The 16,418-nt window shown below is 41.5% G+C and overlaps 2 protein-coding genes across 5 annotated transcripts in view; one reads left to right on the forward strand and one right to left on the reverse strand.

The window, feature by feature from the left end:
* Positions 1-16,418, forward strand: part of ccdc57 (coiled-coil domain containing 57) — a 61,581-nt gene that overhangs the window by 4,786 nt on the left and 40,377 nt on the right. Inside the window, exon 1 of one of the 2 annotated variants that reach the window (XM_064323109.1) lies at positions 14,114-14,416. The exons of the other annotated variant lie outside the window; for it this stretch is intronic. Within the exon in view, the coding sequence (XP_064179179.1) occupies position 14,416 (1 nt within the window). The 5' untranslated portion in view covers positions 14,114-14,415. Of the gene's footprint in view, positions 1-14,113; positions 14,417-16,418 lie in introns of those variants that run through there. 2 annotated transcript variants of the gene reach the window in all.
* Positions 905-15,906, reverse strand: slc16a3b (solute carrier family 16 member 3b). Of its 3 annotated transcripts, none has more exons than XM_064323112.1 (5): positions 15,681-15,906; positions 6,126-6,373; positions 5,813-5,956; positions 4,775-5,557; positions 905-4,637 (listed from the first exon to the last, which is right to left on the reverse strand). In XM_064323112.1, the coding sequence occupies exons 2-5, from the start codon at positions 6,346-6,348 to the stop codon at positions 4,246-4,248; spliced, it is 1,542 nt and encodes a 513-aa protein (XP_064179182.1). In that variant the 5' UTR covers positions 6,349-6,373; positions 15,681-15,906; the 3' UTR covers positions 905-4,245. The 3 variants fall into 3 exon arrangements, with proteins under 3 accessions (XP_064179182.1, XP_064179185.1, XP_064179183.1); XM_064323115.1 differs by lacking the exon at positions 15,681-15,906 and adding an exon at positions 12,739-12,958; XM_064323113.1 differs by lacking the exon at positions 15,681-15,906 and adding an exon at positions 9,955-10,091.

Raw genomic sequence — 16,418 nt, forward strand, 5'->3', positions numbered from 1 at the left:
CTAAATAGCCTTGCGGGGGGATTGCAGCTGCCCCACATTGTAAATACTGCCACAATCCTGTAAGAGGATTGGGGCGTATGCCTTTGTCAGCTAACCAGAGGCCCTCCAAAGACTGAGGCCCTGGTAGCTGATGAACACGGCTGGCAGGAGGTACTTTATGACCTGTTATCATTCACTTCCCCTCTCTACATAGTGCCTACACTCTTTGCTAGTGAAGTGGAAGACACATTTTTTCAATGGTGTATTATTCCATTAAAACAATGCATTTAGTGAGTGCATCTATCTGGTGCAAATCTCTTTATCTCTTTTCATGCAATATGGTTGCATGTAAACGTGCCAATTTGCGCATCCTGCTATTAGTGAAAATGGATTGGCTGAAGAAGGGAGGGCTGAAGCACATGGTCACATTTCTCCGGTTGTGCATAAATAAGAATCAAATTAAAATGTGTTGCGTATGATGATCCCTGTCGTATTTTATAGCAGCATACTGTGCTTGTAACTGGGTGTGTCACAGTGACGGATGTGTTTGTGCGTGTGGGAGCGTGTATATGCATATGTCTGCGGGCAATGGGGGAATTCTTTTCATGCATTTGCATTGCCTATGAGTGTATGCTTATGAGGTAAACTGGGGAGGCCTTTAGGGGCAAAAAAAAAGGTAGTGAAATCAATTGAAGCAACACAAACCCCTGTGTGTGTTGGTGTTAAGATGTGAAGAACAGTTCAGGGTGTACAGTACCCAGACAAGGTTTAAAATGGCTCCTCGTTCAGTGTAGAGTACAGTGTAGAGTGTAGAGCCTCTAGGGTAGAGGGAGACCCCTGGGTAGACCCATAGGCTCACTCTATGGGTAGCTGTGGGAGCCCAGAGACACCAGCACCTCAGCAGTAAGAGCACTCACACATCTGCTCAACAGAAGTAATTTATTGAGAAGATTTGAAACAAGCTTAAGCAGGTAAAAATATACTTTCTTCTACTGATGTGGTGATTGTAAAGTGCCTTCTCGCAATGGAGTAGACAAACAGGGAGCTCCTGGCTGCAGGAAAGCACTTGACAAATCTCCCTGGTTTAGTTTCTTTAAATAAAATCATTAAAAAACAATAATAAATAAAGATCAGAAGTTCATACAAACTTCACAACACTCAATAGTTCCTCCCATTTATAGCCAGGAAGGTGTGGACGCTGAGAGGGAGGGAGGCCCTGGGTGTGGGGGTCCAGCTAGTGGTGTTGAAAGCAGAATACTGTAGTGGGGCTTCATTAATGGAGGGCAACAATCATTTACGTGCGCTACATGTAAATAATAAATAAAATTAAATATTGCTAATTTATAGGGAGTTATATAAGCAAATACCAGTGCTCTCCCCAGTTAATTTGATACATTCCAACATTACAATAGCATAATCCAGTGTTCTGTAGAAATACTTGAATTTGAAATTATGGGCTTTAGTGAGTATGTGTGTAAAATACTGAAATATTGCAGTAGTTAGCACATACACATTTGTAAACCCTTGTTTTACCATTGATACATATGTTAACAAATTTGTGAGGGTGAGACAGTATTAGTTTAATCTCCCTTCACAAGGTGTGTCTACCTTCATTTGTAAGTCAGCCATTTTCCTAATTGACAGTGTGGTACTAGATTCATTTGAAATGCACTTGGGGACAGGGCAGAGATATATAGCCTCTCTTATTGCCTGTACATAAGTGCTGGTCCCACTGAAATGTCAGAACCAACTCTAGGCTGTGGAACTACTGCTGACGACATAAAAGCCTATGGCAGTAAGGCGATATATTTTTTAAATTTTTCATTAAATACCTCAAGATGCTATCACCATTTTAGGACGTCCCTCCTTCCCATTCGCAAATTCAAGACAAATGTTTTTTTTACAGTAATACGTATCATAGTATAACACAGTGATACAATACAGTGACACCGATTTTTCTCTTTTACACCAACAATCACACATACATACAGTACAATGTGCACTAACGCTGGTATAGAATGGAGGTTAAGCCTTTATAAAGAAACATCAAAGGTACACAAGTGCAAATGGCAGTTTATTACACAAACTTATTTTGATTTTGGAACGGACTGGTTTGTGAATGGATGAGTGATGTGACCATGTGATGGCATATGCAGCTGGAAATGTTTTTGTATGGAACATAAAGATACAGGACACACATAATACGAGTAAACACACTCTGAACTTGTGCAATGAAATAGCTCAAAACTAAAAATGAATAGACAATTATTGAAAAAACATGAACGGTTGCCCAGTAGTCATAAAGGACATGGGTCCCCATGGTCCCAATGGGCTGTCTTGATTACAGAAAAGCTTCAGTAAGATACTAGAATGTGACGTGATCGTGGTGGCTGTGTTTGGTTGACTGAGTCTTTTTTTCAAAACCCAGACACTGGGAATGGATGAGAAAGGAGATGGGCTGCCATCGTTAAACTAAATGAGAGATCAGAATGAAGCTGTGCAATCTAAAGAGTTCATAAAATGCAAGGGACATTCATGAAGATCATTCAGTTTTTCATCTTTACTCGACGTTCCTTTGCATGGCGTGCTCCATGTATTTATTACAGATATAAGGCACTACCAATAATGCGAGGGAAAGAGTCTTTTCCTTTGCTGGAGGTCAGATGTAAAACAGGGACACACTAAGCAGTGCTGTCACACATTCCCCCAAGGCAGTAATGAATGAGAGACTCGTTTGCAATCGGCGGTCAAAGGCATCTGGGATTTGGTCCAATTAAAGACTTTCAAATATTTGTGTTTAGCAATAGTAGGTGCTGTGTAGTTTTTTTTGTTTGGATTCAAGGTGATTTATATGTCGCATGGATTAAACTTCCGGTCAATTCGAAATGAGCCTGACTGCACCGGTCATACACCCATCGCTGCTAAAAATGCATTTGGAGTCATTTTTATTAAAGGTAAAACAGATTCTACATGCTGCCCAATCTCCTTCTTCATGCATGCAAACTGTGAAATGCAGGCTCCCAGATTTCTATTTCCTTTTAAAAATGTCAGAGCACTCTCCTGACAAATATAAAAACACAAAAGGGTCTGTCCAAATTTATATGAGATTTTAGAGACTAACATGGCAGATCTGAGAAATGTGGGCGGTCGTCACTTCAGCTGCCAGATTGCTGCTTTGCACACAGTAATGCACACAAGTTAACGCAGTGAGGAGGTAGGAAGAAACATTGCATGATGATCTATGACCCCAAAAGCAACAACACATAGGCCTAATAAATGAAAATCCACTTCCTGCCTTAACTATGAATGTACTGGCCTAAAATGTTCATTTATTCATTTTGAACTGTCATATTGACCTTTGTCCTTTGTTTGTAATGCCAGATGTTAATTTCATGAAATAAAAAGCCATTGCATAACATCACATTCAGAACCTCATTTGTATTCCTTAGTAATCAGAGCTTTTTCATAACCTGTGCAGTGTGAAAGAAATCCCTGCACTGTGCTCAAGTCACAATAAATTGCACAATAAATCTCTTTTTGTGTACCACAAATATGCAGATAAGCTCACATTTATCTTCCGCACACAAACCGTAATAATCTTCCTAGCATGTGCAAGAAAAGCAGTCACGGACCTGCATTCCCATCCACAGATTATTCTTGCTCAATTCATTCGAAAATGCACGTGCGCTATAACTGAGGCTGAAAAGCACATCGCAATGAACTGAGAAGTGTGCGTTATAGTAAGTCAAAATGTGTCCAGCTATGTTCCTACACTTTGACCACCATTCGCATTCCACTGGCAAACAGAATGCTCCGTGGTATAGGTGATTAAGGTGGAGTACCCCTGAAAGAAAAGAAGAAATTAAGTGCTCAAGTGCTGTGGGTTTCTCCAAAGCCTGAAACTCTGTATAGGATGTGCCACTCCTTGGCACATTCAGCAGGTGATACAGTGAGAGACAGGTGTACTTAGTCGTCATTTTATGCATGGAGACATTTTTGCTTTTTTAAGTGTGGGTTCATTGTAGTTGTAGGGTGGAATTTGTCCCTCATTCTCTGTGTGTTTTCAGCGTGTCTGTCCTCTCATATGAAGCAGCTCCAAAGAGCACACGAAAGCATACGACTATGTAACACCTAAAATAAATACAGCCGATTGTAAAGCATCTATTTGCCTAACCTGTTTAGGGGGTTCCCATCCAACTTCGTGTTCGGTTGTGAAATGTTTTTGCTTTGCTCCCACTGTCACAGTCTCTCCTGCGATGAGGGTCCTCACAGGCACGTCTCAGGGTTGGCGACCACATCTCCGTTCTCCTCCTTGGCGTCTTTCAGAAAGGTCTCCACCTCTGCAGAGTCCACCTTTGCGCTCTCAGGCTGCTTCTCTTCCGGCTGCTTCTCTTCCGGCTCCTTCTCTTCTGGCTCCTTCTCTCTTTCTTTGTCGGGCTCCTCCTGCTCCTCCTTCCCTTTCTCCGTGCCCTCGATGGCCTTGCTGTTTTCCTCGGGGGGCTTGTTGAGCAGCTCCATCTCGCCCATCGCCGGCTCCTGGGGCTTCTTCTTGAGGCAGAAGAAATTGCCGGTGGCCAGCACGATGGATGAGAGGCACACCTCGCACCCGGCCAACAAGAACACATACATATAGACCTTGGTGGCATCCAGCAATCGCCCTGCGAGACAGAAGAAAAAATGGTTAACGTTACACAGACCTCAAGGCGCTTTGCTTGTACTGTTTGTTTTGCACCTGCATTCCTTTAAGGTGCAAGAAGTAGCATCGATATTCCAATGAGCCAAAGTGAGGACTGACCTGCAGAGGGCGGTCCCACCAGCACAGCGATGGCCTCCATCAGCAGCACCAGGCCAATGGCGCTGGGGAACTTCTCTGTGCCCACGATGGCCATCAGCACTTCAAACTGGAGGGCGCCAACCATGCCGTAGGAGATGCCAAAGAAAATGCAGAAGACCACCAGGGAATTGTAGTCCTTGGAAAAGGAACCCACTATGTCTGCAATGCCGTTGAAGAGCATGGCAATGCTGAAGAAGTAGACGCAGCGCGGGCGCACCCACTTCAGCCCGGCGATAATACCGCAGGTGGGCCGGGCAAAGATGTCAATGAAGCCCAGGATGGTCAGCAACAGAGCCGACTTGGTGTCTTCATTGCCCAGCTCCTTGGCATAGCTCACCACAAAGACAGGCGGCACGAACAGGCCCAGCACCATGATGGAGGCCGCAATAGTGTAGATAAGAAAGCCCCTGTCCTTGAATACACTGAAGTCCAGAAGCTTGGCCTTTGGCTTCTTCTTCTCCTCTATGACCTTGGCCTGGCCCTCTGGTTCCTCCACTTTTTTGGGGGGAACCAGTGGTCTCATGAGGGCTCCACAGGCACAGCAGTTGAGCAATATCCCCCCCAGGATGAGGAAGCCCCCCCGCCAGCCATACGCATGCTGCAGCACCTGTCCCAGTGGGGAGAGGCAGCACAGGGCGACCGGACTCCCCGCAGCAGCCAGGCCATTTGCCAGTGGGCGTTTTTCACTGAAGTACCTGTTCAGCATGATGAGAGAGGGCTGGAAGTTCAGGGCCAGTCCTAAGCCTGGAATGAGACCACAAGCACAACACTGAACTTTCATGCTAAACCAGACATACCGTACAGTGTAGGTTACAGGCCAACAGCCACTGGACATGTCATTGGACATTGAACATTTGTCTGTGTCCCACAAATCTTTCAAACCGAGTATTTTCCTAGTGAACACACAGCAAGGTTCAATGTGTATGTGTGGGTGGGTACAGTGTCAGTATGTGAGTGTTTTTTATGCCTTTATGTGCATGTTCTTAAGGTGAGACTCACCTGTGATGACGCCGGTGGACAGGTATATATGAATGATGCTGGTGGAGAAGGATGCCAATATCATTCCCAGGGAAGCAAAGAGACCCCCCACCATCATCACAGGGCGGCACCCAAACCGATTCACCAAGACACTGCAGATAGGGCCTGTGGACACACAAGAAGTTTTCCAGTCAATGTTGTAAAATGTAGTGCTTCAGTGTTGCTCATGACAAAATAATTATGAATGTAGCTGCTCTTGAACTGCCTAAAAATGATACTGTATGATACAGAGAGTGCAGGTTCACCCTGCTGTTTGAGGGAAGGCTGTTCAGACCTGTGCCGTACAGCATGGCCAGCAGGATGGAGGAGATCCAGGCTGTGTCACTGTAGCCCACATCAAACTCCCGGATCAGCTCTTTGAAGAAGACGCTGACAGCTTTGGGAAAGGCGTAGGAAAAGCCTGTAATGACGAAGCAGCCAAACAAGACTGCCCACCCCCAGCCCCCGTCTGGTGCCTTTACCCCACTGGGGCCATCATCAAGTGCGACTCCTCCCATGATGCTCTCTGAGGTTCACCTAGTTCTGTACAAAGACAAAGCCAGAAGTACAAGTTATACACCAGCATCATATTTAGGCAGCATTTTTTTTTAAAAACTTTTAACCAAGCATTTCACTTTTTTAAATTAAAGTCTCTCTTTTTTATTTTTTTAGAAAAGCCCAGTAAAAAAATGATCATCCTTGGAATTTGCTTAGAGATGACAATGTTAATGCTGACAATGTTAATAAGCCTTACATAGCGCACATTGTGAAATAAGTTTTATTTTTAAGATTTTATATTAACGTCTCTTCATACATCTTATACTGTATGTGTGGAGGAGCTACAGCCCCATACATCATGAGATAATCGACAGCCCGGTTAATGAAATACCATCCATCTGCGGCTGTGAACCCATGTGCAGCTTAGCCTTGTAGATGTAATGTTATTTATGTGCGTCTGGTCTGCAGCCACAGAGTGCTCCCTCCATGTTTTATCTGGCCTCTTTCCAGGCTACAGCTATCACAGCAGACAGTGGCAGGGTGTGTACACTAGGTGGCCAGTGACTTCAACACAGCCATTCTGTACCTGTCAGCTGAGATCCTGTTTCTTATGTTGTGTAATTGTAAGGTGTATATGGTGAATATTGCTGGTCCACTGATTCACTATAGCAATACAAATTCAACTCTGGACTTGTTTGTATCAGTTTCCCTAGCTGTGGTCACCTTCACAGTGGCTGAGATATACAGTGTCTTCCAAAATGATGGGAACAGTTGAGTGAATTTTTTGCTATATACTTAAGGCATTTTGATTTAAGGTCAAAAGATTAATGTGAGGCAAAAGTACAGACAAGCAGTTTTTATTTCATGGTATTTACATGTGTATATGTGTTACCATTTTACAGAAACAGCTGATGTTGTATTGAGGCAAAGCAATAAAGTATAGTTAGGTTGCATAACCCTTAAATGCAATAACTGCATCTAGTGTATGACCCATTGACATCACCAGTCGTTTGGCATCGTCATTGGAAATGCTTTTCCAGGCCTTCACTGCATCAGAAGGGATCTGCATCTGCATCTGAGAGGGGGGTGGTTTGGATCATGGACTGTTCCTTCCTTTCTCCACACTTTTAGCTTTCCATCATTTTTGGCAAGGGTTTGGTCCATCTGTATTTTTTTGATGGATTCTAATCTGGCCTTTCGATTCTCTATCATTCTGCTCTCAAAGTCATCTGTGTATGATGGCTTGAGATGTTTTCACCCGTGCCCTCTGGAGACTGCTGCTGATGTCACTGACAATAATTTTAGGGTTTTTATTAGCAGCTCCCAACATTTGTCTGTCATCAACTTAAGTTTTCTTCCTTGGCTGACCTGTACAGTGTTTATTTCTGAATCCTCCAGTGGTTTCATTCTTTTTTAAGACTTTCCAAACTACTGTACTTGATGTACCCAGTTTCTGTGGTATCCTTAATGAATTCTTGTCTCAGCTTGCAAATTAGTTGCTTTTCAAATGCAGTCTCTGCATTTGAACTCTAAATATTATCTCCACAGATGAAAACAAAGGCTAAAACCAAAATTAGACTGCTCTTTTATGTGTGAACTATCCATGCAAAAGAAAACACCTGAGCAACAGTTAATACCTGCCAGTAATCTATTAACTTACTTTTTCACAGCTAAAAATGGGGGAAAGAGCTGGTTCTGTAAAATGGTAAAACATATATACACATATAAATACCATGACATGAAAGCTGTACTTTTCTCACATTAATCTTTTAATTATTCATCACTACAGCCAGACACTTTTTTTTTTTAAGAAATCTGAACACACATCTTTTAATGTGAATGTGTGAAAAGTCCTGTTTTGCTATTTGTTAAATGATCCTACCAGCTTTTTTACAATAGTCTTTTTCTGTGTTTATAGGTCAGTTTGTAGGAAAACTGACCTATAATATATATATATAATGTAGGTGGGTACAATGTATGTTGTAAAACTACAGTACCAGAAATCACTGTTTTGCAACCCTAGGAATGCAATTGAACAAGTGATTGCCTGAGGAAGGGAGTGACTCCACAAGCTGCAGTTTGTTACATGATGGGAGATGCTCCTGGGTATGTTGCTTACACATTTTTGCATTCACAGTCCTGGGATTTCAGAGGTTGGATATTATATGAAAAGACAAGCCTTAATACAGCTTTTTCCAAGGCATTTCTTATCTGGCTAGGCATTTATATGATATTTAATTTCCTTTTTGCCTGTGTGCATAAGCATTGCTTCCCATGTCCTACTCCATCCTATTCCTACTCCCCTCCTGGCCCTCAACCTCATTTCATTCATCAGGCACTCAGGATAATTATAAACTCAATAAAATAAATGGCTCGTTGGTCTTTTGGAGCATCCCATTGGCCCTTGAAGCCATGGAGTGGGCGCCATGTTAACAAGCTGCCCGGAGAAGGCTCAGTGCATGGGCAAATCTCAAGTCCAAATTGGACAAGCAGCACCCCTAACTTCTCACGTCTCTCTCACCTTCCTCTGTCTTGGCTGTGGACCCCCAAGCTGTCAGCAAGTGAGACAAGAGCTAGCCAAATTATTTTTCTGCATTTGAGAAGCTTGTCTGTCAGCCAGGAGTAGGAGACAGGGGAATTCAATGCAGTTCCCCCCCTTCAATCCAGAGTAAACTGGCTAAATGATAAATGGAAGAATAACTGTGAAACCTAAGAGTGACACATTGCTGGACCTTTCAATAGTATCCAAAAATAGACAGTGTGTTTCAGGAAGCTGAAGAGGAAGTGTTGAAAGGTGTCACACAATATACATGCAGAAGGTAATATCACATTAAATGAACTACGGACTGAAAACGGAACGGTTTACCATAAGTTACATTCTCAGTAATATTAATTCATTAGACAACTATCGAATTTCAGCTACCATGCTGGGGAATCCCAGTTCATCAAGGTAAATTAGAACATTCAAACCTATGTAATGTTAGATTATTATTCTTTTAATTTAAAATTATTATTCCCCACGATAATTTGTGTAAAACGATGCTTCAAAGTTTTAGAAATATAGTGTTGCTTATCACTATAGTCTCATATGATACAAAAAACAAACAAAAAAAAAACCTCTGGAACATGGCTACATGAATATCATTTTTAAATGTTTCAGCAAGACTCATATGACAATTGTCCAATTGACATTGCTGACCTGACACAGTACTGGATGGGTAGATAATGCACAAAAGCCAGTGACATCTGCCGTTACAGCACCAGAATCTGATTATGTTAGTAGCTTTGTTAATCTTGTGAATTAGAAATGCATGTCCCAGACACTTTATAAAAGTAGCTGTAGCTTGTGGTTATGAAACTATAATATTGGTACAACTTATAAAGTCAAGGGACAAACAAATTTGCCTAGTCTGTCAATCCAGAGTTCTATTTTCTGTGGTATTTTTACTGTAACTTTCATGTCTCTGATTTTGATCCTCACATAAAAATGGCATGAAACATCCAACAGAAACAACAGAAAAGTGTTTGAGCATATTTTGCTAGTTAAATACATAATGGAAAGAAAGTTATTTTTTATCATTAGAAAGCAAAGCGTAAAGATATTTTTAACGCAAAGAGCAACCTACCCCTGATGCAGCTGCTTGGTGTGTCTCTCTGCATGGAAACATATGTGTGAAGTACACCTCGGCATCCCTCAGTGCCTGACACAGGTCTGACCCCCCCAAGCCACACCTTCCCTGGTCTGACCCAACTCCAGGGCTTGCCAGGACTAATATGCCCCTCCCAAAATAACATCCTGACATTTTCTTGCCAAAACAGACTGAGCCGGCCACACAGCATGTGTGGAATCACTTTCTGCCTTTAGCAAAGGCCATTTTGGACACACAATACATCCTGGTCTTAACACTCTATAAGCAGATAGTGGAAAGTAACCTTTGTTTTAAGGACATGATTTTATTTGGTGACTAAAGTAAAAATAGCAACAGCAGTAGGCTCTGTTGAAAATGCAAATTCAAGCTGTTCCATACAGTTTCACAATGCAAATATAGTGCACCAAGCTGTAAACAAAAAATATTTTATCTAATACATTCCTTAATATCCTGCTTTCAGAAAGTGGCTGAAATATTTCACATCCACCCTGTGATTCGGCACTCATTGGCTTCTGAGAACCCCCAGGTCCTTCGCCATCAAGTCAGTCCAACGCTAGCTTCCCATCTTCCACAGAGGAGTCTCTGTTTCAATGTTAACTGCCCTTTCTTTACCCACTGCCCTAACTACAGCTGTGTGTCTCCCTCCTGTACTCCTTTGTGCTGATGCTAGCTGCCCTTCTTCCTTTACTTCACCATGCTGATGCTACTGTAACTGCTGTTCCTTTACCCACTGTGCAAACTAGTAGGCTGCCTTCTTCCTTTACCTCTCTGTGCTCATGCTAGCTGTCTTTCCTGCCAACTCTGGATCCCCTTATCCACTGCTCCAAATCTAGAAGTCCCACATACCGTCTTACTAGCATGACTTCTATAGTCATCCAGATGGTTGTGTTGCCTCAGGGGGGGCTCTTCATTCCTAATGACATTACTGTGCTCCTTCTATGGAAATTGCCACTACCCACCTGCTGCCCCAGTCCTCAAACACAACAAATATTACTGGTGACAGGGTCCAGCTGATGCCACTGCTTTTAGGGCTGATGATGAGAAGCTATTCTAACTGAGCATGCTACTTGATCACTCATTCATCTGGACCAGCATTCTGCCTGTCATAAAGCATACCTGCCAGGTTCTGGTTCATTCTGCCATGCAGTGAAGTGGCACAAGTGAGAACCAAGAAGAAGAAAAAAACACTTATAAAAAAACTTGAGCATACCTTATTCTATTCTATATCCAGTCTTATCCCAAATAAAGAGGATACTTGTTAATCAAAAAGGTAAAATGGTTGGTCCTACAGTCTGCGTGCCCCCCACCCACATATTCTACCTTCACCAGTTGTCTCTATGAGTACTGTAACTACATAACAGACAAAGCTTCACAGTATTGCCCACAAAAAACGAAACAATCTCCCTTCATCCTCAGGAATTATTATAGTGTAATAATCTATGCAGACTTCAGCTTCTAGGACAGAAATTTTGCTTTAATAAGCAGCAGCTTCTTCCTGTTCCTGCTCCCTACAGTTACTGCTTTCCCTTGATTTTATTCACTGTGGAAATTAAAAAAAGGTAGAAAATAAAAGTAAATAAAAATAGTCTAATCACATTAACATCATAGGTGGAGTATCAGCAGTACTATATAATAATACCAAATCGGGAAACACAGTATGTACCAAAGAAAATAAATGGATGACAAATAGGATTTGACACCGATATCTCAGATTCATACATCTAGAAAACCACCTAATCTTCAAATGCCTGTCAATTTACTTTTTTTTTTTAACTGAGGTGCATCGGTGCTTTTGACAACAGAAACAAAGACTGCATACTGTTATCAGATTTTGGGAAATAATCAGTCATCATGCCATAGAGGTTGTTGCTCTATTGTATACAGTGGTCACCCCATAAATTCAGCAGTAATGAAACAAGGGCCTCAATATGCTGAGGTGGCCTATGCAGGATAGACAAAGAAGAAAGGCTCCCCAGTTTCACTCCCAGTTCCTAGCAAGCAGTGGCCTATGCTGAGCTATTTCAGGGTTAGTCTTCTGTCCACAGCAATTAGCATCACTTCAGATCTCATAGAGCCCCAGCACGTCCGCACTCTCTATGCCAAAGCAAGGGCAGCTTAATGATAAAGTGCAAGCCATCCTAGACAATGTATTAATTTGCAAGAAGGAAATCACAAAAAGCCAGAATTTTTACATGGCTCTATGTAGATTTACTAGTGCTTTTTACAAACAGCAATGTAAAACTCTCGTGTTTAAGTCCAGCCCAGGACTATGGAGCCATGTGACAAAATAAAATTTTCAAATATCTTCAGATTGTCATGTAGATGCATCTTCATGCAAGGTCTTTCATCTTCCTTAATAATAATAATAATAAGAAGAAGAAGAAGAAGAAGAATTTTTGATTGCCTTAGTATTTCACCATGCAGAAATAACAGCACTTTTTTATTCATAGCTTTTTGTCTCACGCACTCCAAAAGCAACATAAAGCCTAGAATCAAGACTAGATACTGTACGCTCTCTTATACTTGCAATAAATAAGTGATTGAACACACCTGACTAATCAGACACACCTGTGAAGCCATTTGTCCAAACATTATGGTGCCCTGAAATGGGGCATCTTCTTTTTCCAAACAAATATATGCCAGCTGTTTTGGTACTCTTAATAATCATGCTCTTTTTCTGATGCTTGCAAAAAATCTAATTGTCTCTAAAATGGGGATCACAGCTGAAGTGCATGCACTGTTCATCTCCAATCCACTCGCCTCGGTTCAAGGACCATCGCAATAATTTCCCTGTTACGAGCCTTACAGTATATCTGAGGAGACTTAGCGCTGATTTGAGGTTAGAGACATATCCCTGACTTGTAAATTGTGTTTGCCTATAGTGAATAGCTAGTGGCTGCTTCATCCACCCTTGGTGAATGAGCAGATTATCCTCAGTAACCTATGCAAGGCTGGTTGTCTTGAACTCCTCATACCCCAGTGGGATAAAGCTAATTGTGTCCTGCCTCCTGATTCTTAGTTACCTAATGGCAGCCCAGACTTTAATCAGCACTGTCCACAGGAGTCAGTCTAGGAGCTTAGTGGGCACCATTGCTAACCAAGCCACTCTGAGGCTGAATTGACGCTGAGAAAGTGGTCACATTGTATTAAGTTTGAAGTAGGCCATCTTTCATTCCCAAAGTGTAATTTATTGTTTAGTTAAGTGCAGTGACATACATACCCTGGTGGAAATTCAAATTTGGTTCCAGCCTGCACTGTAAAAAAAAAAAAAAAAAAAAAAGGTTCTCCCAACTGAACTTTTTTAATGTAGGGATAATGGATTACAGTTTCACTTGGTTCAGTGGATTACAAAGCTCTGGTGACAAGCCTTTTATGTTGCTACAGTGACCACTGTATTGACTCATTGTGCTCTTCAAATAACAAAATATTTGTGGATTAGTGAACTACATTTTATAACTGAATTCAAATACAAAAACAACATTGTCATCGTGTAACTATTTTACACTGGGCCAATTAAATTGTTCTTATGTGGTAAAACATAACTGTGTGTTTTAAAGACATTTAATGTTGGGATAATCTCCCAAATTGATTGTGAAGGTGCCTATATTTTAAACGCGTTTTAATGGCTGCTCTGTAGCGTAGCCTATGTGGAATCGTGTATACCCTCGCCATCACAGCTCGCACTCAAATGCAGAAAAACGGATGGATTCATTCGACTGAACGCACTAAACCATCTTTTGTTCACTTCGGTGTGTGACAGTACGGTTGAAAAACTGGTTTTGTTCAACCTACATCTGGAACACCAATCACTAAAAGACCCCACACAACAGACTGTTTAAAAATCGCCACGGAAATTATTGCAGTAGGCTAACCGTCTGCTGTGGATGCGGCCGGTGGCACGTACTACTACAAGGTGAAGAATGTTGGGCTTTGTAGTTTTCTTGGATTATTTCGCTTTCCTTAAATAAACCTGCTGCGCTTGTAGACTACAACATCTTGCTGTTACAATTGACATTGGCTGAAATTAAATATGAAGACGAATACTATAGGGGCGTATGGTGAATCCCATGAAAACAGACTAATTAAGTTAGTCATATATGATAATTCCACACATTTCAAGTGAAAGCATTGCTTAATAATAGTTCGATATAAAGCCCTCCTGACTGTACGAATACGGACAGCCCTGCAGTATGGTAGGCTAAGCAATATAACGCTAGATCGGCTACGTGACTGCACTTAACCTTTCGAAAGACAAATACTTTTTTAATTTTAAACTAATCGCCGTTTATCCTTTGGTATGGTATATTTCTGGGACGAATCTAGTTAGATTCACGACTCACGGAAGGATGTGCAGGCATTCTATTACAGCTCTGCACCAACAGCGCTGCAAGCCTACGTGATGAACGTGATGTTCTGGAATACGGACCTGAACAATGCAGTAAGCAAGATCAATGTTATAACAGCGAGATAGCGATGTTCACATTATCTGTAGCAAGCACAGAGTATCCCGTTGTTGTTAAATGTGCTATTCCACTAAGGCTTATTTCAAGTATCACTGAAGCCGTACAACCGCCTTTTTAGTTTCCATACCATTTAGTAGTGGCGTCGGAGAAAATGGTTACATTAGGTTTTTAACCGAGTGCTGCGTCGTGACTAGATGGAAAGGGATACGACCAAGAAAGAAATACATGTTTATATGTGTAGATCATTTAACAATATAACATTTCTCGAAGTAAAACTTACATAAGCATGAACACCATAAACCGTACTCTTATTGCAACGCACAGTTTAAAAATAACCCAAAAAAAGTGATGGCTGATTGTAGCCATTCCATCCATTCATCGCTAACAGAATTTTACTTTTGCATATGCTAGCAACTGTCACAGAAACCGAGAATTAGACGTGTGCGTAAAAGTAGTGCCTAGGCTACATGCGCAATTGGCCTACCCGTCGCTCCAAGGTACAGTCAAGTTTCACTGCTCATACCAAATAGCCTACCAATTTCGTGAAGGCAAATATTAAATAACCAACTCTCAGTGCACTATAGAATACAAATTGCTCAGATAATATATAATGTATACAGGCAAGAGATGCTGAATTCAATCTTATTTGGTGGATACAAATCTTACGGAGAAATTAAAGACCCCCTGCATTTAAAGGGCAACTGGCATGTAGTACCCCTGATTAATAAATTGCGGGATCAATGGCAAAAACATAATGATAGCTATTTATGTCATACCATCTATCCGGGGTTCAGTCCCTCAAAACCGTTATGTTTCCAAGTCAGAATTATTACTGTGGATCCTAACGTGTTACGTCTCCATCACGACAGGACAAAAATGCACTTGCCAATGGGAGGTCAATCAGGTACGCTACAGGTTATTTTGCTCATTATCAATATTGTAGGTGGTTGGGTTTTCTTGAAACCTAAAGTATGCTGATTTCACTCGAAGTGACGGTAAATGTGTAAGCATAGTAGTAGTAAGTATAGCCTGACGTTACAACCAATCACATAGCCTAACCATCGCAGAAATGTTTGTTTCGAGGTTAAAAAAAAAAAAAATTACATTTTTTAAAAATAACTCAAATTTAAAAGCGAACAATTCTAATGACGATTAAGCTATAATTACTTGATACATTCTGCTCTGATCATTTAAGATTATTAAAGTTATTTGAGAATTACAGTGATCAGACTCACGTACCTTAATAATGGCCTGGTGCTGTGACTTGCTGTCGACCTCCGTCGTGAATCTACGATTTTATGCTATAGAAACGCGTTTTGTTCCGCACGTCTGACTGAAGATGCCTCACTCTGAATGGAAAACCCCTTCGGTAAACGCAGTAGTCCTGGTCCTAGAGCCGTCCGTTTCCTGGTGACTCACCTGTTGGCGCAATTGATGCCGCTTGTTGCTGGGTGACCTGCGTACTCCGCTGCTCGGAAGAGGGTAGCCAACAGTTGATGAGCCTATCCTTCGTCACTCCCCTCCCTCCCTCGTCTAACTTCCTCCCTCCAACTCAACTCGTCATAGTGTCAAACCAGATGCAGTAAGAGGTCTCCCCTGTGTTATTTTTACGACTGCATGCGGTGAAGATCGATTTTGATATTTGAGTGTGAACTGAACTGATGGAGCAAAAAATTCAGTTTACACCAACATATGATATTCTGAAATTCATTGTACACAGATATATAACATTAAGAAATCCGCACAGCATAATGACTACAAAATAAAAGCTAATTGAACGCAGATGTGATGTAGTAGGCAGCCTACTTTTGAGCATTGCATATCCACGGAAGGAGCTATTATCTAGACAGCCACCGTTTCACTCTGAACTGACGATGTAAAGAAGACAGTTTACTGAATGCATTAAATCGTAAGCAAAAATAAAACAACTTCTATATATACGTTAACATAATTAGAATTTAATACAAATTTAAAAGT

This window comes from Anguilla rostrata, chromosome 2 (assembly GCF_018555375.3).
Source record: "Anguilla rostrata isolate EN2019 chromosome 2, ASM1855537v3, whole genome shotgun sequence".
Taxonomy (NCBI): domain Eukaryota; kingdom Metazoa; phylum Chordata; class Actinopteri; order Anguilliformes; family Anguillidae; genus Anguilla; species Anguilla rostrata.